At 33.3% G+C, this 27,235-nt stretch overlaps 1 protein-coding gene across 1 annotated transcript; it reads right to left on the minus strand.

Annotated features, from left to right (window-relative positions):
* Nucleotides 1–7,929: 7,929 nt before the first annotated feature.
* Nucleotides 7,930–27,191, minus strand: LOC134701741 (ankyrin repeat domain-containing protein 29-like). Its single transcript, XM_063562885.1, has 8 exons — nt 27,165–27,191; nt 25,922–25,978; nt 25,339–25,362; nt 17,514–17,597; nt 9,791–9,889; nt 9,129–9,230; nt 8,467–8,568; nt 7,930–7,947 (listed from the first exon to the last, which is right to left on the minus strand). The coding sequence occupies exons 1-8, from the start codon at nt 27,189–27,191 to the stop codon at nt 7,930–7,932; spliced, it is 513 nt and encodes a 170-aa protein (XP_063418955.1).
* Between the last annotated feature and the right edge of the window lie 44 nt (nt 27,192–27,235).

The raw sequence follows: 27,235 nt of genomic DNA on the forward strand, positions 1-27,235 counted from the left end.
TGAACATTCTTGCTGCTTACAATTATCTCTATCTATAATGAACTTGGCCCAGTAGTTTCAGTGGAAAATATTAATAAAAATTTACAAATTTTATGAAAATTGTTAAAAATTTACTATAAAGGACAATAACTCCTTAGGGGGTCAATTGACCATTCCAGTCATGTTGACTTATTTGTAAATCTTACTTTTCTAAACATTATTGCTGTTTACAGGTTATCTCTATCTATAATAGTATTCAAGATAATAACCAAAAACCACAAAATTTCCTTAAAAATTACCAATTTAGGGTCAGCAACCCAACAATTCATCTGAAAATTTCAGGGCAGATAGATCTTGACCTGACAAAACAATCTAACCCAATGTCAGATTTGCTCTAAATGCTTTAGTTTTTGAGTTATAAGCCAAAAAACGCACTTTTTCCCTATGTTCTATTTTTAGCCATGGTGGCCATCTTGGTTGATTGACCGGGTCACCGGACACATTTTTAAAACTAGATACCCCAATGATGATTGTGGCCATGTTTGGTAAAATTTAGCCTGGTAGTTTCAGAGGAGATTTTTGTAAAAGTTAACGAGGACGGACGCAGGACGACGACGACGCCGGACGCCAAGTGAAGGGAAAAGCTCACTTGGCCCTTTGGGCCAGGTGAGCTAAAAATCATCAGATAGATCTGTAATTTTGTCATGGTAAAACTATATATACCAAATATTAAATCAAAATCTTAAATATAAACTAGAAGCTCTCAAGAGCCTGTGTCGCTCACCTGTTACTGTATTTACTGATGTCGGTCATCTTGGTTGGTAGGTGGGGTCATTAGACACTTTTTTAAATAGATACCCAAGTAATGATTTTGGCCAAGTTTGTTTAAATTTGGCCCATAGTTTTAGAAAAGAATATTTTTGTACAAGTTACAAAAATGACGAAAAGATGTTCAATATTTTAGGGCAGCAACCCAACAACGAGTTGTCGGATTCATCTGAAAATTTGTGAGGGGATAGATCTTATTTTGATGGACATTAAAATCTTGAAAGATTTGCCCTAAATGTCTTAGTTTTAAAGATATAAATCAAAAACTGCATTTTACCACTATGTTCTAATTTTAGCCATGTCGGCCATTTTTTTTGGTAGGCGGGGTCATCGGACACATTTTTTAAACTATATACCACAATGATAATTGTGGCCAAGTTTGGTTAAATTTGGCCATGTAGTTTCAGAGAAGAAGATTTTTGTACAAGTTACAAAAAATGACGAAAAGTTGTTAAAAATTGACTATAATGGGCAATAACTCCTTAAGGGGTTGACTGACAATTTTGGTCATGTTGACTTATTTGTAGGTCTTACTTTGCTGAACATTATTGCTGTTTACAGTTTATCTCTATCTATAATAGTATTCAAGATAATAGCCAAAAACTGCAACATTTCCTTAAAAAAACCAATTCAGGGGCAGCAACCCAACAACAGGTTGTCCGATTCGTCTGAAAATTGCAGGGCAGATAGATCTTGACCTGATCAACAATTTTACCCCATGTCAGATTTGCTCTAAATGTTTTAGTTTCAAAAATATAAGCCAAAATATACATTTTACCCCTGTGTTCTATTTTTAGCCATGGAGGCCATCTTGGTTGGATGGCCAGGTCACCGGACACATTTTTTAAACTAGATACCCCAAGGATGATTGTGGCCAAGTTTGGTTAAATTTGGCCCAGTAGTTTCAGAGGAGAAGATTTTTGTAAAAGTTTACGGACGACGGACGACGGACGCCAAGTGATGAGAAAAGCTCACTTGACCTTTCAGGTCAGGTGAGCTAAAAAGATGATGTGGTATGATTGCCAATGAGATATTTGTTCTGCCTAACCAAAGTTCCACTAGAAAACTTTGTTATAAACAATTTCATAATATCTGTTCCTGTTTGGAAAAAAAATTCTATATCATTTATTTGGTTAGGAACATATACTGTTATATTTATTCCACTGGAAATAATATTCCAGAATACTTTTTCCATTTGGAACTTATATAATAAAGGAACTTCTATTTCAAGACAGGGACAACTCTTCACAAGAGACCAAATGACACAGAAATTAACAAATGTAGGTCACCATACAGCCTTCAACAATAAGCAAAGCTATAAAAGGCCCCAAAACGACAAATGTAAAACAATTCAAACAAAAAAACGAACGGCATAATTTCTGTAAAAAAAAATGAACGCAAAACAAATAGGTAACACAGCAACAAAAGACAACCACTGGATTACAGGCTCCTGACTTGGGACAGCAATACGAAAAAAATGTGTGGAAACCTAATTGCAGGAGTGAATTTAGGAAGTCATGCCACACGAAGAACACAAACTCACAACCTGAATGTTAAAAGCCTAGTGATAACTGAGAAGTCAACTAGGTAAGGATACTTGCAAAGTTTTACGAAGGCCAAGCCTAAAATACAATACAGTTATCTCCATTTTTAAGCATTCTACATAAAATTAAAAAAAAAAACACAGTTAATTGTCGACATACTGTCTGTGAAAGAATATCATATATCTAATTTAAAAAACTTGCTCTCGCCTCGTTCACTCTAGAATGAAATAGAAAACATCCATAACTTTTGTTGATTATTGAAGAAATCACATAACAATAAATTAGAGAATTGAAAAATGATGGCTTAGCTTGTTAAAGTCCTCAAATATATGATGTTGTCCAATCAAAATTGTGTTATCAGATAATTGCATTACAATTTGATTTTTTTTCAAGACTAATGTTTAATTGTTTAAAGATTTTTCTCCTGAAGAATCTTGGTTTTGCAGCATTTGTTTTCTTGGCTTTATATTTCTTTATATTTTGTAACTTATTTTCTACTTGAAACATTTGTAATTCAACACTATATGTGTACCTGTAAGTATTTCATCACTTCTTTATACTGTCTGTTCATCCATTTTGCTGCTAAGTCGTATGGAGTCTGACCCTGAAATACACGTATCAGATAAATCTTTATATTGCTTTCATCTTTTTTTATTACAAAGAAGATGTTTTTAACACATATCTTACAATTAGTAGCTGGGTGGTGTTTTATTTTATTTTTAAAGATGCTAACCATATCATTTTCGTTCATTAAAAATATCTCTTCAGACAACATTCACATTATTGTTCACAATTTTCTGAAGACTTCAAATAGGCTTTTAACTCTTTTTTTTAAAGGATATTAATAAATGCTTCATCTGTCCCCATTTGGTCTTGATTTGTTTGTCAGTTTAAAGAATGATAAATGCATCCTTATTTTTACACAAAGGGTGTGGGATATGGGGGGATTTCATCCTAATAACTATCTTTTTACATTTTTTGGACACATTATCATGACAGTTCTTTATATTCTTATATTATTCTCTATTCTTTATATTATTGTATCGAATTATTCTATTATTGTATCGAATTATTAATTATTCATTAACTGTTTGCCTATATCTCGAAAAACCCTCTACACCCTCCTGTATCTGTATAAACCCATTCACACCCTCCTGCATTAGTGTACCCATCCACAACCTTCTATATTTGTATACCCAATCCACATCCTCCTATACTTGTATACCCCATCCACATCCTCCTCTACCTGTATTCCCCACCCACACCCTCTAACATCTATCTAATATCTGTATACCCCTTCCCTTCCCTCCTATATCTGTATACCCCTTCCCTACCCTCCTATATCTGTAAAACCCCTCAACACCCTCCTATGTCTTTATACCCTATCCAAAGTCTCCTATATTTGAATAGCCCATCCACTGTTGAGATTGTCGCTGGAACGTAACATCCGTACTTTTGTACTTGTTCATTTTTTGACGTCATATTATCATGTGACAACTCCGTGGGTGGAAATACATTTGTTGTATATGAATATTGTTACGGGACGGGGGTGTCCCATAAGTAAAAGTTATTTATATAAGGTTAACACTGATTACTATATTATTGGTCAATTCTAGTATAGAACTGTCAACTCTGGTGCCGAGTTACAAACTAAGTTATACTGGTAGCGTAGCTTGCAAAACGGTTAATACAATGGTAGCGTAGCAGGCAAAACGGTTAAGGCACTGATCTAAATATGGTAGCACAGAAACTGATTAACATTGACTTACTAATTACATGTACAACAGACAACAAGATTAATCAAGCTTCACAATTTATTATATACAAACAATCAATACTATTACAAGCATTAATCCCATGAAAAACCACCAGATCACTTAATAAAATATACAGAGACCCCCCGTTTTGGTTTCGTTAATCGTTTGTCAACAACGTAGTAAGCGTAGTAAAACATCTAGGTCAATCATGGTTTGGTCCATTTATCCAACGGGGACGCAAAGGTACATGTATTGCATCGACTGCTGCACTTTTGGTTTGCTTTGCCTTTGGTAAGTTTCCTTGGTATGAGGAGTGACTGCCCTGGTAGCGGGCCGCAGTCTATCTGAAGACTGTTGTGCACTTGCTTTTATATCTCTGTCCCACCAATGTCTCGTGCCCCTATGGAGATGGTGGGCAAATTACGTTATGCTGATTGGATGCTGATCTCAGGTCATTAGGTCACTGACGTCAATAAACATAGTGATGCAAATGGCGGCGATCGGAATGTTGACATTCTGTCGAGTCGGGAAATGGACAAACGGGACTTATTTAAGCTTACTCTTAGCATGTATGGGCCCCGGTTACAATATTCGTGCCTTAAACTAATAAAATAACAAGGTAATAAAGCTGGAACATCTGAAATAAGGATAAACAGAAGGTGGGAACCGTCGTTCAGTCAAGGGGACCCCCCATGGTCAAACAGTGAATACGAACTCTATTCTATTATTCCCAGAGACCTTACTAACAATATTTACATACAATAACAATATGTAAGTATACACAATGTTCATTAAATGTCTTTGTATACGCGTTGGCTAACAGTAAACGACGAACGCGAAAACAGAAGTGTTTACTGAGTAGCCTGAAACAGTCGTATGTACAAACCTACAGCTTATACCCTAACCCGTAACAATGTAATGGCTAAACAGTTGTCTTTACAAACATTGCCTTAATTATCATCTATATACACATATATAGCACATATATAGCCCATACACACCCTTCTATATCTGTATATCCATCCACACCCTCTTATATCTGTATACCCCATCCTTACCCTCCTATATCTGTAAACCCCATCCACACCCTTCTCTATCTGTATAGTCCATACACACCTGCCTATATCTGTAACCCCATCCACACCCTTTTATATCTGTATATCCCATCCACACCCTTCTATATCTGTATATCCCATCCACACCCTCCTATATCTGTATACCCTATCCACACCCTCCTATATTTGTATACCCTATCCACACCCTCCTGTATCTGTATACCCCTTCCCTACCCTCCTATATCTGTATACCCAACACACCTCCTCCTATATCTATATGCCCCATCAACACCCTTCTATATCTGTATAGTCCATCCACACCCTCCTATATCTGTATACCCTATCAACACCCTCCTATGTCTGTATACCCTATCCACACCCTCCTATGTCTGTATACCCTATCCACACCCTCCTATATCTGTTTACCCTACCCACACCTTCCTATATATGTATCCCCCATCCATACCCTCCTATATCTGTATACCCTATCCACACCCTCCTATGTCTGTATACCCTATCCACACCCTCCTATGTCTGTATACCCTACCCACACCCTCCTATGTCTGTATACCCTATCCACACCCTCCTATGTCTGTATACCCTATCCACACCCTCCTATATCTGTATACCCTATCCACACCCTCCTATGTCTGTATACCCTATCCACACCTTCCTATGTCTGTATACCCTATCCACACCCTCCTATGTCTGTATACCCCATCCACATCCTCCCATATCTGTATACCTCATCCACACCCATTTATATCTGTATACCCTATCCACACCCTCCTACATCTGTATACCCTACCCACACCCTCCTATGTCTGTATACCCTATCCACACCCTCCTATGTCTGTATACCCTACCCACACCCTCCTATGTCTGTATACCCTATCCACACCCTCCTGTGTCTGTTTACCCTACCCACACCCTCCTATGTCTGTATACCCTATCCACACCCTCCTATGTCTGTATACCCTATCCACACCCTCCTATGTCTGTATACCCTATCCACACCCTCCTATGTCTGTATACCCTATCCACACCCTCCTATGTCTGTATACCCTATCCACACCCTCCTATGTCTGTATACCCTATCCACACCCTCCTATATCTGTATACCCCATCCACACCCATTTATATCTGTATACCCCATCCACACCCTACTACACCTGTATACACTATCCACCATCTATTTTTGTATACCCCATCCACACCCTCCTATATCTGTATACCCCATCCACTCTCTCCTATATCTGTATACCCTATCCACACCCTCATGTCTGTATACCCTATCCACACCCTCCTATATCTGTATACCCAATTCACACTCTCCTATATCTGTATACCCCATCCACTCTCTCCTATATCTGTATACCCTATCCACACCCTCCTGTCTGTATACCCTATCCACACCCTCCTATATCTGTATACCCAATTCACACTCTCCTATATCTGTATACCCTATCCACCATCTTTTATTTCTGTATACCCCATCCACATCCTCCTATATCTGTATACTCCATCCACACCCTCCTATATCTGTATACCCCATCCACTCTCTCCTATATCTGTATACCCTATCCACACCCTCCTGTCTGTATACCCTATCCACACCCTCCTATATCTGTATACCCAATTCACACTCTCCTATATCTGTATACCCTATCCACCATCTTTTATTTCTGTATACCCCATCCACATCCTCCTATATCTGTATACTCCATCCACACTCTCCTATATATGTATACCCCATCCACACTGTCCTATATCTGTTCCCAATCCACACCCTCCTTATACATGAATACTGAATCCACACCCTCCTATATCTGTATATTGTTATTTTACAGTATTTCATGGTTTTTAGTGTTTATATTGATATTGTATAAATTAGGAAATTAACAAATATGAAAACAGGAATTTGAAGAAATTTCCAGTTGTCATATGAGTATCTATTTCAAATAATTGAACTAAATTTTTTGAAACTGCCAATAATATGAAATAAATAGCCAATTTTTATTTCCCCTCTTTTGAATCATATAAATATTGTCTAGTTAATTTCTTGATTCAAAAAATTATCTGTCAATTCCCACCTCAAGTCTTTGTTTGCATCTGTTTAAACATTTAAAACACCATGAACGCATTCCTTAGAATATTTTGATACCAATTAATAATTTTGTTATAATTGTCAAGATAACAGATTGTTGTTTGACAGTTTATTTACACTGCTTTTAGTCCAATCTTATTGTTTATCCATACACATTTTTGAATAAAAATAAACATTTCTGGTACAACTAATCACCCAAAATGTGCAAGTGGTCTAATTAAAAGCATTAGATGTTGGGAGATTTTGGTAAAAATATTATGTTCATGTGTTTTATAGTAAAATTTAGCCATCCAAGTCTATAAAACATTTTCAAATTTTAAGTCCAATTTAAACGATCATATGACTTTTGATTATAGCCTTGAAAAAAAATCCATTTGACCAAACATATCTTATACATCTTTTTAATGATTCATTACTTAATAGTTGAACACTGGTCATATACTATAAAATATTACCTGACGTGTTGTAACTAAGGGACTGGCACGTCCTTGTTCTACTAGACATCTTGTGATCTGTAGATGTCCTCCCCGAGCAGCATGATGTAAAGCTGTTTCTCCAAGGATCTATAATATAACCAAATAACATGTAAATATTATGTACAATACTTTGTTATCAATATCAATAATATACATATATACAACATGTCCTACAACTGACATTTACACTTGTCTGATAAACTGGACAATGTTGTGTAATAAATATAAACAAAATATATATCACATGAATCAGTGGTCAAAACTGAATAAAATGACCAGTCAAACTTGTATTTATATTGTACATAAACATTAAATAAACATGTTTTGTTGTGAAATGTCAAAACTTCCATTAAACCTGATATCTTAAAAAAAAAAAAATTTCAAGAAATGTGTGAAATAATTATATCAATGGATTCAGTAGAACAAAACAAGTAAAATGAGACCCCACTTTATATAATTCTTACAAATATTTGTTCGTTAAAACTGTCTTATTAACAACAGGAATTAGTGTAGATTCAGTATAATCATTCATTTTAATAAAATATTTTTTTAAGAAACATGAAAAGGAGTAATATTTTCTGATTCAGAACAATAATACGAGTAAAATGAGACCCCACTTGATATAATTATTACAAATATTTGTTCATTAAAACTGTCTAATTAACAACATGATTTTGTGTAGATTAATAGTAATGTGATCAGACTAAGTAGATAACATACATCTGTGATGTCGATGTTACATCCTGTATCAATGAGGAGACTACAGATCTCCAGGTATCCATACCTGGCAGCCCTCATTAATGCTGTCTGTCCTACTAAACCCTGGAATAATACAACTGACATCAAAACTTGTCTGATAAACTGGACAATGTTGTGTAATAAATATAAACAAAATATATATCACATGAATCAGTGGTCAAAACTGAATACAATGACCAGTCACACTTGTATTTATATTGTATATAAACAATAAATGAACATGTTTATTTGTGAAATGTCAAAACTTCAATTAAACCTGATATCTTAAAAAAATATTTTTTTCAGGAAATATGTGAAATAACTATATCAATGAATTCAGTAGAACAAAACAAGTAAAATGAGACCCCACTTTATATGATTCTTACAGATATTTGTTTATTAAACCTGTCTAATTAACAACTGGAATTAGTGTAGATTCAGTATAATTATTCATTTTAATAAAATAATTTTTTTTAAGAAACATGAAAAGGAGTAATATTTTCTGATTCAGAACAATAATACGAGTAAAATGAGACCCCACTTTATATAATTATAACAAATATTTGTTCATTAAAACTGTCTAATTAACAACATGATTTTGTGTAGATTAATAGTAATGTGATCAGACTAAGTAGATAACATACTGTTGATGTGATGTCGATCTTACATCCTGTATCAATGAGGAGTCTACAGATCTCCAGGTGTCCAAACATGGCAGCAGACATTAATGCTGTCTCTCCATTATCCTGGAATAATACAACTGACATCAAAACTTGTCTGATAAACTGGACAATGTTGTGTAATAAATATAAACTATATATATATCACATGAATCAGTGGTCAAAACTGAATACAATGACCAGTCACACTTGTATTTATATTGTACATAAACAATAAATAAACATGTTTTGTTGTGAGATGTCAAAACTTCCATTAAACCTTATATCTTAAAAAAATATTTTTTCCAAGAAATGTGTGAAATAATTATATCAATGGATTCAGTAGAACAAAACAAGTAAAATGAGACCCCACTTTATATGATTCTTACAAATATGTGTTTGTTAAAACTGTCTGATTAACAACAGGAATTAATGTAGATTCAGTATAATTGTTCATTTTAATAAAATATTTTTTTTTAAGAAACATGAAAAGGATTAATATTTTCTAATTCAGAACAATAATACGAGTAAAATGAGACCCCACTTTATATAATTATTACAAATATTTGTTCATTAAACCTGTCTAATTAACAACATGATTTAGTGTAGATTAATAGTAATGTGATCAGACTAAGTAGATAACATACTGATGTGATATCGATCTTACATCCTGTATCAATGAGGAGTCTACAGATCTCCAGCTGTCCATTCCCGGCAGCAAACATTAATGCTGTCCATCCATCCTCCTGGAATAATACAACTGACATCAAAACTTGTCTGATAAACTGGACAATGTTGTGTAATAAATATAAACAAAATATATATCACATGAATCAGTGGTCAAAACTGAATAAAATGACCAGTCACACTTGTATTAATATTCTATATAAACAAACAATAAACAACATGTTTTTTTTGTGAGATGTCAAACTTTCATCAGAACTGTCATGTTAATTTTTTTTTTTTCGTTATTTTTAAGAAATGAATAAAATATTTACATCAATGGATTCATTACAAATCTCTGAGTAAAATGACATCTCACTTTATATAATTCTAACAAGTATTTGTTAATATAATGATTAAATCTGTCTGATTAACATGATTCAGAATAATGATCAATTTTTTAAAAAGTAACTTTTTCAAAGAAATATAAAAAATAGTTACATTTCCTGATTTAGTGCGAGTAGACAAACAAAATGAGACCCCACTTTATATGATTCTTACAAATATTTGTTGTCCATTAAACCAGTCTAATTAACAACATCATTTTGTATATATTAAGGAATGTGGTCAAAGTGAAGCAATAACATACATGTGTGATATTTGTTTTACACCCGCTGTAAAACCTTGGTGTCAAAAATGTTCTTGTAAATATTCAAAGTAAGAACTTTATCAACTATAATTCAAAACAAACAAAAACAATTAATGAGAGAGAAAAAATACCTTTATGCATTTTTTTTCTCTCACTAAAACTGTTAAATTAAAAACAGATTTTGATTTAATATCAAATTCAGTATAATGATATAAATATCAGTTTCCATACAGATATTATCATATTATGTTCTGAAGTAACATGTAGTTGTGTGTTTTATACTGGGAATGTACAATCTGTTAAGTTATGAAGTAACTTGTAGTTGTGTGTTTTATACTGCTGGTGTAAAATCTGTTATGTTCTGAAGTAATTTGTAGTTGTGTGTTCTATACTGCTGGTGTAAAATCTGTTAGGTTCTGAAGTAATTTGTAGTTGTGTGTTCTATACTGCTGGTTTAAAATCTGTTATGTTCTGAAGTAATTTGTAGTTGTGTGTTCTATACTGCTGGTGTACAATCTGTTAGGTTCTGAAGTAATTTGTAGTTGTGTGTTCTATACTGCTGGTTTAAAATCTGTTATGTTCTGAAGTAATTTGTAGTTGTGTGTTCTATACTGCTGGTGTACAATCTGTTATGTTCTGAAGTAATTTGTAGTTGTGTGTTCTATACTGCTGGTGTACAATCTGTTATGTTATGAAATAACTTGTAGTTGTGTGTTATATACTGCTGGTTTACCATCTGTTATGTTCTTAAGTAATTTGTAGTTGTGTGTTCTATACTGCTGGTGTAAAATCTGTTAGGTTCTGAAGTAATTTGTAGTTGTGTGTTCTATACTGCTGGTGTACAATCTGTTATGTTCTGAAGTAATTTGTAGTTGTGTGTTCTATACTGCTGGTGTACAATCTGTTATGTTATGAAAAAACTTGTAGTTGTGTGTTATATACTGCTGGTGTACAATCTGTTGTTATGAAATAACTTGTAGTTGTGTGTTATATACTGCTGGTGAAAAATCTGTTATGTTCTGAAGTAATTTGTAGTTGTGTGTTCTATACTGATGGTGAACAATCTGTTATGTTCTGAAGTAATTTGAAGCTGAATGTTTATACTGCTTATGAAAAATTTGTTATGTTCTGAAGTTACTTCTTGTTGTGTTTTATACTGCTCATGTACAATCTGTTATGTTCTGGAGTAACTTGAAGCTGTATGTTTATACTGATGTTTATACTGCGTATGAAAAATTTGTTATGTCCTGAAGTAACTTGTAGTTATGGGTCTTATACTGCTTATGTAAAATTTTGTATGTTCTGAAGTAACTTTTTGTTGTGTGTTTTATACTGCTTATGTACAATGTTATTTCTGAAGAAACTTGTAGTTGTGTGTTTTATATTGCTGGTGTACAATCTGTTATGTTCTAAAGTAACTTGTGGTTGTGTGTTTTATACTGCTGGTGTACAATCTGTTATGTTCTGAAGTAACATGTATTTGTATGTTTTATACTGCTAATGTACAATCTGTTATGTTCTGAAGAAACTTGTAGTTGTGTGTTTTATACTGTTGGTGTACAATCTGTTATGTTCTGAAGTAACTTGTAGTTGTGAGTTTTATACTGCTGGTGTACAATCTGTTCTGTTCTGAAGTAACTTGCAGTTGTGTATTTTATACTGCTGGTGTACAATCTGTTTTGTTCTGAAGAAACTTGTAGTTGTGTGTTTTTTACTATTTATGTACAATCTGTTCTGTTCTGAAGTAACTTGCAGTTGCGTGTTTTATCCTGCTGGTGTACAATCTGTTATGTTCTGAAGTAACTTGCAGTTGTGATTTTTATACTGATGGTGTACAATCTGTTCTGAAGTAACTTGCAGTTGTGTCTTCACTACTGCTGGTGTACAATCTGTTCTGTTCTGAAGTAACTTGTAGTTGTGTGTTCTATACTGCTGGTGTACAATCTGTTATGTTCTGAAGTAACTTGTAGTTGTGTGTTTTGTACTGCTTATGAACAATCTGTTATGTTATGAAGTAATTTTTAGTTGTGTGTTCTATACTGCTGGTGTACAATCTGTTATGTTCTGAAGTAATTTGCAGTTGTGTGTTCTATACTGCTGGTGTACAATCTGTCATGTTCTGAAGTAATTTTTAGTTGTGTGTTCTATACTGCTGGTGTACAATCTGTTAGGTTCTGAAGTAATTTGTAGTTGTGTGTTCTATACTGCTGGTGTACAATCTGTTATGTTCTGAAGTAATTTGTAGTTGTGTGCTCTATACTGCTGGTGTACAATCTGTTATGTTCTTAAGTAATTTGAAGCTGAATGTTTATACTGCTTATGAAAAATTTGTTATGTTCTGAAGTTACTTCTTGTTGTGTTTTATCCTGCTTATGTACAATTTTATGTCCTGAAGACACTTGTAGTTGTGTGTTATATATTGCTAGTGTACAATCTGTTATGTTCTGAAGGAATTTGTAGTTGTGTGTTCTATACTGCTTATGTAAAATCTATGATGTTCTGAATTAATTTGTAGTTGTGCGTTCTATACTGCTGGTGTAAAATCTGTTAGGTTCTGAAGTAATTTGTTGTTGTGTGTTCTATACTGCTGGTGTACAATCTGTTATGTTCTGAAGTAATTTGTAGTTGTGTGCTCTATACTGCTGGTGTACAATCTGTTATGTTCTTAATAATTTGAAGCTGAATGTTTATACTGCTTATGAAAAATTTGTTATGTTCTGAAGTTACTTCTTGTTGTGTTTTATCCTGCTTATGTACAATTTTATATCCTGAAGAAACTTGTAGTTGTGTGTTATATATTACTAGTGTACAATCTGTTATGTTCTGAAGGAATTTGTAGTTGTGTGTTCTATACTGCTGGTGTAAAATCTATGATGTTCTGAAGTAATTTGTAGTTGTATGTTCTATACTGCTGGTGTAAAATCTGTTATGTTCTGAAGTAATTTGTAGTTGTGTGTTCTATACTGCTGGTGTACAATCTGTTATGTTCTGAGGTAACTTGAATTTGTGTTTTCTATATTACTCATGTACAATCTGTTATGTTCTGAAGTAATTTGTAGTTGTGTGTTCTATACTGATGGTGAACAATCTGTTATGTTCTCAAGTAACTTGTAGTTGTGTGTTTTATACTGCTTATGAACAATCTGTTATGTTATGAAGTAACTTGTAGTTGTGTGTTTTATACTGCTGGTGCACAATCTGTTATGTTTTGGAGTAACTTGAAGCTGTATGTTTATACTGCTTGTGCAAAATTTGTTATGTTCTGAAGTTACTTCTTGTTGTGTGTTTTATACTGCTTATGTACAATTTTAAATTCTGAAGAAACTTGTAGCTGTGTGTTTTATACTGCTGGTGTACAATCTGTTATGCTTTGAAGAAACTCATAGTTGTTTGTCATATACTGCTGGTGTACAATCTGTTATGTTCTGAAGTAATTTGTAGTTATGTGTTTTATACTGCTTATGTACAATCTGTTATGTTCTGGAGTAATTTGTAGTTGTGTGTTCTATACTGCTGGTGTACAATCTGTTATGTTCTGGAGTAATTTGTAGTTGTGTGTTCTATACTGCTGGTGTAAAATCTGTTATAGTCTGAAGTAATTTGTAGTTGTCTGTTCTGTACTGATGGCGTATAATCTGTTATGTTCTGAAGTAACTTGTAGTTGTGTGTTTTTTTACTGCTAATGTACAGTCTATAATGTTCTGAAGTAACTTAAAATTGTGTGTTTTATACTGCTTATGTGCAACCTGTTCTGTTCTAAAGTAACTTGCAGTTGTATGTTTTTAACTACTTATGTTCAATCTGTTATGTTCTATGTTATGGTTATGTTCTAAAGTAACTTGTTGTCGTGTGTTTATGTACAATATTCAATATTTTGAAGTAACTTGTAGTTTTATACTGTTTTACTGTTGTTTATTTTTAAGTAACTTTTAGTTTTATACTGTTTTACTGTGCTATATTTTGAAGTAACTTGTAGTAATATTTTGTGTGTTTTATATTGTATATGTACAATATCATGTATGTGAAGTTACTTGTAGTTTTACACTGTTTTACTGTACTTCATTATTAAGTAACTTGTAGTTTTACACTGTTTTACTGTGCTTTATTTTTAAGTAACTTGTAGTTTTACACTGTTTTACTGTGCTTTATTTTTAAGTAACATGTAGTTTTACACTGTTTTACTGTGCTTTATTTTTAAGTAACTTGTAGTTTTACACTGTTTCACTGTACACTATTTTTAAGTAACTTGTAGTTTTACACTGTATTACTGTGCTCTATTTTTAAGTAACTTGTAGTTTTACAGTTTCACTGTACACTATTTTTAAGTAACTTGATGTTTTACACTGTTTCACTGTACACTATTTTTAAGTAACTTGTAGTTTTACACTGTTTCACTGTGCTCTATTTTTAAGTAACTTGTAGTTTTACACTGTTTTACTGTGCTTTGATTTTAAGTTACTTGTAGTTTTACACTGTTTTACTGTTCTCTAATTCTAAGTAACTTGTAGTTTTACACTGTTTTACTGTGCTCTATTTTTAAGTAACATGTAGTTTTACACTGTTTTACTGTGCTTTAGTTTTAAATAACTTGTAGTTTTACACTGTTTCACTGTGCTTTATTTTTAAGTAACTTGCAGTTTTACACTGTTTCACTGTACACTATTTTTAAGTAACTTGTAGTTTTACACTGTTTCACTGTACACTATATTTAAGTAACTTGTAGTTTTACACTGTTTCACTGTACACTATTTTTAAGTAACTTGTAGTTTTACACTGTTTCACTGTACACTATATTTAAGTAACTTGTAGTTTTACACTGTTTCACTGTGCTTTGATTTTAAGTAACTTGTAGTTTTACACTGTTTCACTGTACACTATTTCTAACTAGTAACTTGCAGTTTTACACTGTTTCACTGTACACTATTTTTAAGTAACTTGTAGTTTTACACTGTTTCACTGTACACTATATTTAAGTAACTTGTAGTTTTACACTGTTTCACTGTACACTATTTTTAAGTAACTTGTAGTTTTACACTGTTTTACTGTGCTTTATTTTTAAGTAACATGTAGTTTTACACTGTTTTACTGTGCTTTATTTTTAAGTAACTTGTAGTTTTACACTGTTTCACTGTACACTATTTTTAAGTAACTTGTAGTTTTACACTGTATTACTGTGCTCTATTTTTAAGTAACTTGTAGTTTTACAGTTTCACTGTACACTATTTTTAAGTAACTTGATGTTTTACACTGTTTCACTGTACACTATTTTTAAGTAACTTGTAGTTTTACACTGTTTCACTGTGCTCTATTTTTAAGTAACTTGTAGTTTTACACTGTTTTACTGTGCTTTGATTTTAAGTTACTTGTAGTTTTACACTGTTTTACTGTTCTCTAATTCTAAGTAACTTGTAGTTTTACACTGTTTTACTGTGCTCTATTTTTAAGTAACATGTAGTTTTACACTGTTTTACTGTGCTTTAGTTTTAAATAACTTGTAGTTTTACACTGTTTCACTGTGCTTTATTTTTAAGTAACTTGCAGTTTTACACTGTTTCACTGTACACTATTTTTAAGTAACTTGTAGTTTTACACTGTTTCACTGTACACTATATTTAAGTAACTTGTAGTTTTACACTGTTTCACTGTACACTATTTTTAAGTAACTTGTAGTTTTACACTGTTTCACTGTACACTATATTTAAGTAACTTGTAGTTTTACACTGTTTCACTGTGCTTTGATTTTAAGTAACTTGTAGTTTTACACTGTTTCACTGTACACTATTTCTAACTAGTAACTTGCAGTTTTACACTGTTTCACTGTACACTATTTTTAAGTAACTTGTAGTTTTACACTGTTTCACTGTACACTATATTTAAGTAACTTGTAGTTTTACACTGTTTCACTGTACACTATTTTTAAGTAACTTGTAGTTTTACACTGTTTTACTGTGCTTTATTTTTAAGTAACATGTAGTTTTACACTGTTTTACTGTGCTTTATTTTTAAGTAACTTGTAGTTTTACACTGTTTCACTGTACACTATTTTTAAGTAACTTGTAGTTTTACACTGTTTTACTGTACACTATTTTTAATTAACTTGTAGTTTTACACTGTTTTACTGTGCTCTATTTTTAAGTAACTTGTAGTTTTACACTGTTTCACTGTGCTTTATTTTTAAGTAACTTGTAGTTTTACACTGTTTTACTGTACACTATTTTTAAGTAACTTGTAGTTTTACACTGTTTTACTGTGCTCTATTTTTAAGTAACTTGTAGTTTTACACTGTTTTACTGTGCTCTATTTTTAAGTAACTTGTAGTTTTACACTGTTTTACTGTCCTTTATTTTTAAGTAACTTGTAGTTTTACACTGTATTACTGTGCTCTATTTTTAAGTAACTTGTAGTTTTACAGTTTCACTGTACACTATTTTTAAGTAACTTGATGTTTTACACTGTTTCACTGTACACTATTTTTAAGTAACGTTTCACTGTGCTTTATTTTTAAGTAACTTGTAGTTTTACACTGTTTTATTGTGCTCTATTTTTAAGTAACTTGTAGTTTTACACTGTTTTACTGTCCTTTAGTTTTAAGTAACTTGTAGTTTTACACTGTTTTACTGTACACTATTTTTAAGTAACTTGTAGTTTTACACTGTTTTACTGTACACTATTTTTCAAGTAACTTGTAGTTTTACACTGTTTCACTGTACACTATTTTTAACTAGTAACTTGTAGTTTTACACTGTTTCACTGTACACTATTTTTAACTAGTAACTTGTAGTTTTACACTGTTTCACTGTACACTATTTTTAAGTAACTTGTAGTTTTACATTGTTTCACTGTACACTATTTTTAAGTAACTTGTAGTTTTACATTGTTTCACTGTACACTATTTTTAAGTAACTTGTAGTTTTACACTGTTTCACTGTACACTATTTTTAAGTAACTTGTAGTTTTGTGTCTTTTATTGTACATGTACCAGAAGACGATGTATCTTAAAATGATTTTTCTATGAAGTATTAAATTAAGGTAGTTTTGAATGTGACTATTTTACTTACATCTTGATAATCAATGTCTGCACCATTCTGTAGACATACTTTTAAGGCTTCTATACCTCCAGTAATAGCAGCTGTAAAAAGTTTCTGTAAGTATAATATAGAAATTACATTTAACCTTGATAATCAATGTCTGCACCATTCTGTAGACATAATTTTAAGGCTTCTATGTCTCCATCACTAGCAGCTGTAATAAGTTTCTGTAAGTAAAACATGAATTTTAAATTTAATAAATTGTATTAAATAATTGCTGTTAATTTAACTAAACAAAGGCAAGGGGAGAGAACTTCTGTATTGTTTATTTTTTATTTTGAAAAATTGTCCATTTTTTTTACTAATAACTGTATAGACTTAAGGGTTACATATTTGACATTGTAATCAAGGATTCTGAAGGTACTACATAAATAAAACACTGTCTACTACTGGAAAGAAGTTTACAGAGTATACACTCATACTTAGAAAAATATTCGATAAATTTCTTACTGAAAAAACTTTAAATTGCATTTTTGTTTGTCATCAGTTACTCAATACATATTCAATTTTTTTTATGTAACTAAACTGCCACTCAGTATTGTATGATAATAAGCAGAGTCTTCCCTTGTAAGTTATTGACACACTAACCTCAGACAATATATATTAAACTTACTAGGAAATCTGCATGTGTGCAAGTGTCAACTGTGTATAGTGTACAAGATAAGACAATTAATTTAGTGTCACCAGTCTTATGAGTAGAAGATAAGACAAGTAAGTGTCACCTGTGTAACGAGTAGAAGATCAGACGATCAAGTGTCACCCGTGTAAAGTGTACAAGATAAGACAATTAATTTAGTGTCAACCGTCTTATGAGTAGAAGATAAGACAAGTAAGTGTCACCTGTGTAATGATAAGAAGATAAGACGATCAAGTGTCATCCATATAATGAGTAGAAGATAAAATGATCAAGTGTCACCTGTGTAATGAGAAGAAGATAAGACAATCAAGTGTCACCTGTGTAATGAGAAGAAGATAAGTCAATTAATTAAGTGTCACCTGTGTAATGAGTAGAAGATAAAACAACCAAGTGTCATCCATATAATGAGTAGAAGATAGGAAAATCAAGTGTCACCTGTGTAATGAGTAGAAGATAAAACAATCAAGTGTCACCCATGTAATGAGTAGAAGATAAGACGATTAAGTGTCACCCGTGAAATGAGTAAAAGATAAGACAATTAATTGTCACTCATGTTAGGAGTAGATGATAAGTCGATTAAGTGTTACCTGTGATATGAGTAGAAGATAAGACAATCAAGTGTCACCTGTGTAATGAGTAGAAGATAAAACAATCAAGTGTCATCCATATAATGAGTAGAAGATAAAACCATCAAGTGTCACCCATGTAATGAGTAGAAGATAAGACGATCAAGTGTCACCTGTGTAATGAGAAGAAGATAAGACAAGCAAGTGTCACCTGTGTAATGAGAAGAAGATAAGTCAATTAATTAAGTGTCACCTGTGTAATGAGTAGAAGATAAAACAACCAAGTGTCATCCATATAATGAGTAGAAGATAGGAAAATCAAGTGTCACCTGTGTAATGAGTAGAAGATAAAACAATCAAGTGTCACCCATGTAATGAGTAGAAGACAAGACGATTAAGTGTCACCCGTGAAATGAGTAGAAGATAAGACAATTAATTGTCACTCATGTTAGGAGTAGAAGATAAGTCGATTAAGTGTTACCCGTGATATGAGTAGAAGATAAGACAATCAAGTGTCACCCTTGTAATGAGTAGAAGATAAGTCAATTAATTAAGTGTCACCTGTGTAATGAGTAGAAGATAAAACAATCAAGTGTCATCCATATAATGAGTAGAAGATAAAACGATCAAGTGTCACCCATGTAATGAGTAGAAGATAAGACAATCAAGTGTCACCTGTGTAATGAGTAGAAGATAAGTCAACTAATTAAGTGTCACCTGTGTAATGAGTAGAAGATAAGACAATCAAGTGTCACCTGTGTAATGAGTAGAAGATAAGACAAGTAAGTGTCACCCGTGAAATGAGTAGAAGATAAGACAATTAAGTGTCATCCATATAATGAGTAGAAGATAAAACGATCAAGTGTCACCCATGTAATGAGTAGAAGATAAGACGATCAAGTGTCACCTGTGTAATGAGAAGAAGATAAGACAATCAAGTGTCACCTGTGTAATGAGAAGAAGATAAGTCAATTAATTAAGTGTCACCTGTTTAATGAGTAGAAGATAAAACAACCAAGTGTCATCCATATAATGAGTAGAAGATAGGAAAATCAAGTGTCACCTGTGTAATGAGTAGAAGATAAAACAATCAAGTGTCACCCATGTAATGAGTAGAAGACAAGACGATTAAGTGTCACCCGTGAAATGAGTAGAAGATAAGACAATTAATTGTCACTCATGTTAGGAGTAGAAGATAAGTCGATTAAGTGTTACCCGTGATATGAGTAGAAGATAAGACAATCAAGTGTCACCCTGGTAATGAGTAGAAGATAAGTCAATTAATTAAGTGTCACCTGTGTAATGAGTAGAAGATAAAACAATCAAGTGTCATCCATATAATGAGTAGAAGATAAAACGATCAAGTGTCACCCATGTAATGAGTAGAAGATAAGACAATCAAGTGTCACCTGTGTAATGAGTAGAAGATAAGACAAGTAAGTGTCACCCGTGAAATGAGTAGAAGATAAGACAATTAAGTGTCACCCATGTAATGAGTAGAAGATAAGACAATCAAGTGTCACCCATGTAATGAGTAGAAGATAAGTCAACTAATTAAGTGTCACCTGTGTAATGAGTAGAAGATAAGACAATCAAGTGTCACCCGTGTAATGAGTAGAAGATAAGACAAGTAAGTGTCACCCGTGAAATGAGTAGAAGATAAGACAATTAAGTGTCACCCATGTAATGAGTAGAAGATAAGACAATCAAGTGTCACCCGTGTAATGAGTAGAAGATAAGTCATTTAATTAAGTGTCACTTGTGTAATGAGTAGAAGATAAGATAATCAAGTGTCACCCGTGTAATGAGTAGAAGATAAGACAAGTAAGTGTCACCCGTGAAATGAGTAGAAGATAAGACAATCAAGTGTCACCCATGTAATGAGTAGAAGATAAGACAATTAAGTGTCACCCATGTAATGAGTAGAAGATAAGACAATTAATTGTCACTCATGTTATAAGTAGAAGATAAGACAATCAAGTGTCACCCTTGTAATGAGTAGAAGATAAGTCAATTAATTAAGTGTCACCTGTGTAATGAGTAGAAGATAAGACGATCACGTGTCACCTGTGTAATGAGTAGAAGATAAAACAATCAAGTGTCACCTATGTAATGAGTAGAAGCTAAGACGATCAAGTGTCACCTGTGTAATGAGTAGAAGATAAAACAATCAAGTGTCACCCATGTAATGAGTAGAAGATAAGACAATCAAGTGTCACCCGTGATATGAGTAGAAGATAAGACAATTAATTGTCACTCATGTTATGAGTAGAAGATAAGTCGATTAAGTGTTACCCGTGATATGAGTAGAAGATAATACAATTAATTGTCACTCATGTTATAAGTAGAAGATAAGACAATTAATTGTCACTCATGTTATGAGTAGAAGATAAGTCGATTAAGTGTCACTCGTGTAATGAGTAGAAGATAAGTCAATTAATTAAGTGTCACCGGTGTAATGAGTAGATGATAAGACGATCAAGTGTCACCCATGTTATGAGTAAAAGATAAGTCAATTAATTAAGTGTCACCTGTGTAATGAGTAGAAGATAAGACGATCAAGTGTCACCTGCGTAATGAGAAGAAGATAAAACAATCAAGTGTCACCCGTGTAATGAGTAGAAGATAAGATGATCAAGTGCCACTTGTGTTATGAGTAGAAGATAAGATGATTAAGTGCCACTTGTGTTATGAGTAGAAGATAAGATGATCAAGTGCCACTTGTGTTATGAGTAGAAGATAAGATGATTAAGTGCCACTTGTGTTGTGAGTAGAAGATAAGATGATCAAGTGCCACTTGTGTTATGAGTAGAAGATAAGATGATTAAGTGCCACTTGTGTTTTGAGTAGAAGATAAGATGATTAAGTGTCACCTGTGTTATGAGTAGAAGATAAGATGATCAAGTGCCACTTGTGTTATGAGTAGAAGATAAGATGATTAAGTGCCACTTGTGTTATGAGTAGAAGATAAGATGATCAAGTGCCACTTGTGTTATGAGTAGAAGATAAGATGATTAAGTGCCACTTGTGTTTTGAGTAGAAGATAAGATGATTAAGTGCCACTTGTGTTGTGAGTAGAAGATAAGATGATCAAGTGCCACTTGTGTTATGAGTAGAAGATAAGATGATTAAGTGCCACTTGTGTAATGAGTAGAAGATAAGATGATCAAGTGTCACCTGTGTTATGAGTAGAAGATAAGATGATTAAGTGCCACTTGTGTTTTGAGTAGAAGATAAGATGATCAAGTGCCACTTGTGTTATGAGTAGAAGATAAGATGATTAAGTACCACTTGTGTTTTGAGTAGAAGATAAGATGATTAAGTGCCACTTGTGTTGTGAGTAGAAGATAAGATGATCAAGTGCCACTTGTGTTATGAGTAGAAGATAAGATGATTAAGTGCCACTTGTGTAATGAGTAGAAGATAAGACGATCAAGTGTCACCCTCGTAATGAGTAGAAGATAAGATGATCAAGTGCCACTTGTGTTATGAGTAGAAGATAAGATGATTAAGTGCCACTTGTGTTATGAGTAGAAGATAAGATGATCAAGTGCCACTTGTGTTATGAGTAGAAGATAAGATGATTAAGTGCCACTTGTGTTGTGAGTAGAAGATAAGATGATCAAGTGCCACTTGTGTTATGAGTAGAAGATAAGATGATTAAGTGCCACTTGTGTTTTGAGTAGAAGATAAGATGATTAAGTGTCACCCTCTTAATGAGTAGAAGATAAGATGATTAAGTGTTACCCATGTAATGAGTAGAAGATAAGATGATTAAGTGTCACCCATGTAATGAGTAGAAGATAAGAAGATCAAGTGTCACCCATGTAATGAGTAGAAGATAAGATGATTAAGTGTTACCCATGTAATGAGTAGAAGATAAGATGATTAAGTGTCACCCTCGTAATGAGTAGAAGATAAGATGATCAAGTGTCACCCATGTAATGAGTAGAAGATAAGATGATTAAGTGACACCCATGTAATGAGTAGAAGATAAGATGATTAAGTGTCACCCATGTAATGAGTAGAAGATAAGATGATCAAGTGTCACCCATGTAATGAGTAGAAGATAAGATGATTAAGTGTCACCCATGTAATGAGTAGAAGATAAGACGATCAAGTGTCACCCATGTAATGAGTAGAAGATAAGATGATTAAGTGTCACCCATGTAATGAGTAGAAGATAAGATGATCAAGTGTCACCCATGTAATGAGTAGAAGATAAGATGATTAAGTGTCACCCATGTAATGAGTAGAAGATAAGATGATCAAGTGTCACCCATGTAATGAGTAGAAGATAAGATGATTAAGTGTCACCCATGTAATGAGTAGAAGATAAGATGATTAAGTGTCACCCATGTAATGAGTAGAAGATAAGATGATCAAGTGTCACCCATGTAATGAGTAGAAGATAAGACGATCAAGTGTCACCCATGTAATGAGTAGAAGATAAGATGATTAAGTGTCACCCATGTAATGAGTAGAAGATAAGATGATTAAGTGTCACCCATGTAATGAGTAGAAGATAAGATGATCAAGTGTCACCCATGTAATGAGTAGAAGATAAGACGATCAAGTGTCACCCATGTAATGAGTAGAAGATAAGACGATCAAGTGTCACCCATGTAATGAGTAGAAGATAAGACGATCAAGTGTCACCCATGTAATGAGTAGAAGATAAGATGATTAAGTGTCACCCATGTAATGAGTAGAAGATAAGATGATTAAGTGTCACCCATGTAATGAGTAGAAGATAAGATGATCAAGTGTCACCCATGTAATGAGTAAAAGATAAGATGATTAAGTGTCACCCATGTAATGAGTAGAAGATAAGACGATCAAGTGTCACCCATGTAATGAGTAGAAGATAAGATGATTAAGTGTCACCCATGTAATGAGTAGAAGATAAGACGATCAAGTGTCACCCATGTAATGAGTAGAAGATAAGATGATTAAGTGTCACCCATGTAATGAGTAGAAGATAAGATGATTAAGTGTCACCCATGTAATGAGTAGAAGATAAGATGATCAAGTGTCACCCATGTAATGAGTAGAAGATAAGATGATTAAGTGTCACCCATGTAATGAGTAGAAGATAAGATGATTAAGTGTCACCCATGTAATGAGTAGAAGATAAGATGATCAAGTGTCACCCATGTAATGAGTAGAAGATAAGACGATCAAGTGTCACCCATGTAATGAGTAGAAGATAAGACGATCAAGTGTCACCCATGTAATGAGTAGAAGATAAGACGATCAAGTGTCACCCATGTAATGAGTAGAAGATAAGATGATTAAGTGTGACCCGTGTAATGAGTAGAAGATAAGACAATCAAGTGTGACCCATGTAATGAGTAGAAGATAAGACAATTAAGTGTGACCCGTGTAATGAGTAGAAGATAAGACGAGCAAGTGTCTCCTGTGTAATGAGTAGAAGATAAGATGATTAAGTGTCACCCATGTAATGAGTAGAAGATAAGATGATCAAGTGTCACCCATGTAATGAGTAGAAGATAAGATGATTAAGTGTCACCCATGTAATGAGTAGAAGATAAGATGATTAAGTGTCACCCATGTAATGAGTAGAAGATAAGATGATCAAGTGTCACCCATGTAATGAGTAGAAGATAAGACGATCAAGTGTCACCCATGTAATGAGTAGAAGATAAGACGATCAAGTGTCACCCATGTAATGAGTAGAAGATAAGACGATCAAGTGTCACCCATGTAATGAGTAGAAGATAAGATGATTAAGTGTGACCCGTGTAATGAGTAGAAGATAAGACAATTAAGTGTGACCCATGTAATGAGTAGAAGATAAGACAATTAAGTGTGACCCGTGTAATGAGTAGAAGATAAGACGAGCAAGTGTCTCCTGTGTAATGAGTAGAAGATATGACAATCAAGTGTGACCCATGTAATGAGTAGAAGATAAGACAATTAAGTGTGACCCGTGTAATGAGTAGAAGATATGACAATCAAGTGTGACCCGTGTAATGAGTAGAAGATAAGACAATCAAGTGTGACCCGTGTAATGAGTAGAAGATAAGACAATTAAGTGTGACCCGTGTAATGAGTAGAAGATAAGACGAGCAAGTGTGACCCGTGTAATGAGTAGAAGATATGACAATTAAGTGTCACCCGTGTAATGAGTAGAAGATAAGACAATCAAGTGTGACCCGTGTAATGAGTAGAAGATAAGACGAGCAAGTGTGACCCATGTAATGAGTAGAAGATATGACAATCAAGTGTGACCCGTGTAATGAGTAGAAGATAAGATGATCAAGTGTCACCCGTGTAATGAGTAGAAGATATGACAATCAAGTGTGACCCGTGTAATGAGTAGAAGATAAGACAATTAAGACGATATCTGCTATAGTTATTAACAACACCTTAGTTGGTCAAATGTTGTGAGTCACCATGCTTTGTCCCGGTTTTTTTTTTTTTTGTTTGATCTGTTTTCTTCGAAAAAGTAGTTTTGTAGTTCGCCTAGAATTCTACTAGTTTTTATCTCAAATTACCACTTACTTGTATCTAATTGTACAATAATGGGGAACAAAACCACACAAGGAGACTATTAGGTAAATCTTACCTTATTCCAATCCTCCATTATATTCTAAAAATAGAAAAGAAAAATTATATTCAATATATACTGTTGAGTTATCATTGAGGTACATGTATTATAGTTACTGCCAATTAAAAATACATGATCATTATTGGATGTAATATACTGACCTAATATTTTTATATATGAATGTGACCTACCGAATTAGACTATTTACCGGATTTGTAATCACATAAGCAACACGACGGGTGCCACATGTGGAGCAGGATCTGCTTACCCTTCGGGAGCACCTGGGATCACCCCTAGTTTTTGTTGGGGTTCCTGTTGTTTATTCTTTAGTTTTCTATGTTGTGTCATGTGTACTACTGTTTTTCTGTTTTGTTTTTTTTTCATTTTTAGCCATGACGTTGTCAGTTTGTTTTAGAGTTATGAGTTTGACTGTCCCTTTGGTATCTTTCGTCCCTCTTTTAGATACTAATTTTAATTGATTAATAATAGCATTGAAACAGTGATTTATCTCAACTTTTCTGCACTATTAGAAGTTAATGAACTGAACTCAAAACCTTGACGATCTAATCACATACCTAAATGAGGTTCAGATGTAGTCTACAAGCAGGGTGTGACCTTTTCCATTGAACATCAGAACATCTATTGCACTTTCCCAGACCTGAAAATGTCAAAAGTTTTATTTAACAGCATTATAACACATATAAAGAACAATATTAAATATCATATTGCAGCTTCTCGAAACACTGTCTATAATCAACTAGACCATTCACATTAATTTCAATTTTTTTTTATTCCGTATGTGCCTGTCGAAAAGATCGGACCTATAACGTAGTGGATTTAGTTAATATTTGTGCACCATATTTGTTTTTCCTTTATTGTTGTAGTAGGCTGTTGATTTTTTTTCTTTTGAAATGTTTCACATTTTATCATAGCAAGGCTATTTATAGATGATTATATGGTATGGGTTTTGCTCATTGTTGAAGGCTGTTGGACAGCCTGTAATTGTTTATATCTTTGTCCTACGGTCTAGGAATATTTGCTTCATTGTTAATCATACCACACCTCCTAATTATCATATGGTATGGGTTTTGCTCCTTGTTGAAGACTGTTGGACAGCCTGTAATTGTTTAAATATTTGTCCTATGGTCTAGGAATAATTGCTTCATTGTTAATCATACCACACCTCCTAATTATCATATGGTATGGGTTTTGCTCATTATGGAAGGCTTTTGGACAATCTGTAATTGTTTTTATATTTGTCCTATGGTCCAGGAATAATTGTATCATTTTTATGTTAAACCCCATCTCCTTATTTTTTTTATATACAATAAAATGATCTAATGATCAGAGATACCTTCTCCCTCTTAACATACTTAATGTACTCACAGGATTGAAGCTTGAAATTTTTTTCTATTAGTAAGTTTTACAATTTGCCTAAAAGTATGTTAAGTCTTGTACCATTTCAATTTTCAAGTGAAAGATCCTCCTCAAGAAATTCCATGGTCCTGAAATAAGTACTTACGTAACAGATTGTAGGAAATGGACCTTTGTTTTCCAAAATTCAAAGGTTCTCTCACAGAAATGGGAGGTCCCTGACAATTGGTAACACACTAATTTAAAACTATGAAAAGTAAAGTAAGAATAATGTAATGGTGTCTTATATTGCCATATTTAATGTTGTTGCTTAGTCCTATATATTGACCTGATTGACCTGTACACATCTCCTATATATTGACCTTTACACATCTCCTATACCTTGACCTTTACACTTCTCATATACCTTGACCTTTACACATCTCCATTCTTGACTTGTTTGGTTGCTGTCTCATTGACATTTATCTCACTTTATTTTTCTTTAGCACAAGTTCCATGCTTAAGTTCAACCAATCTATTTTTGAAGGCAAATAACACTGTA

This window comes from Mytilus trossulus, unplaced genomic scaffold, assembly GCF_036588685.1.
Source record: "Mytilus trossulus isolate FHL-02 unplaced genomic scaffold, PNRI_Mtr1.1.1.hap1 h1tg000262l__unscaffolded, whole genome shotgun sequence".
Classification (NCBI taxonomy): Eukaryota; Metazoa; Mollusca; class Bivalvia; order Mytilida; family Mytilidae; genus Mytilus; species Mytilus trossulus.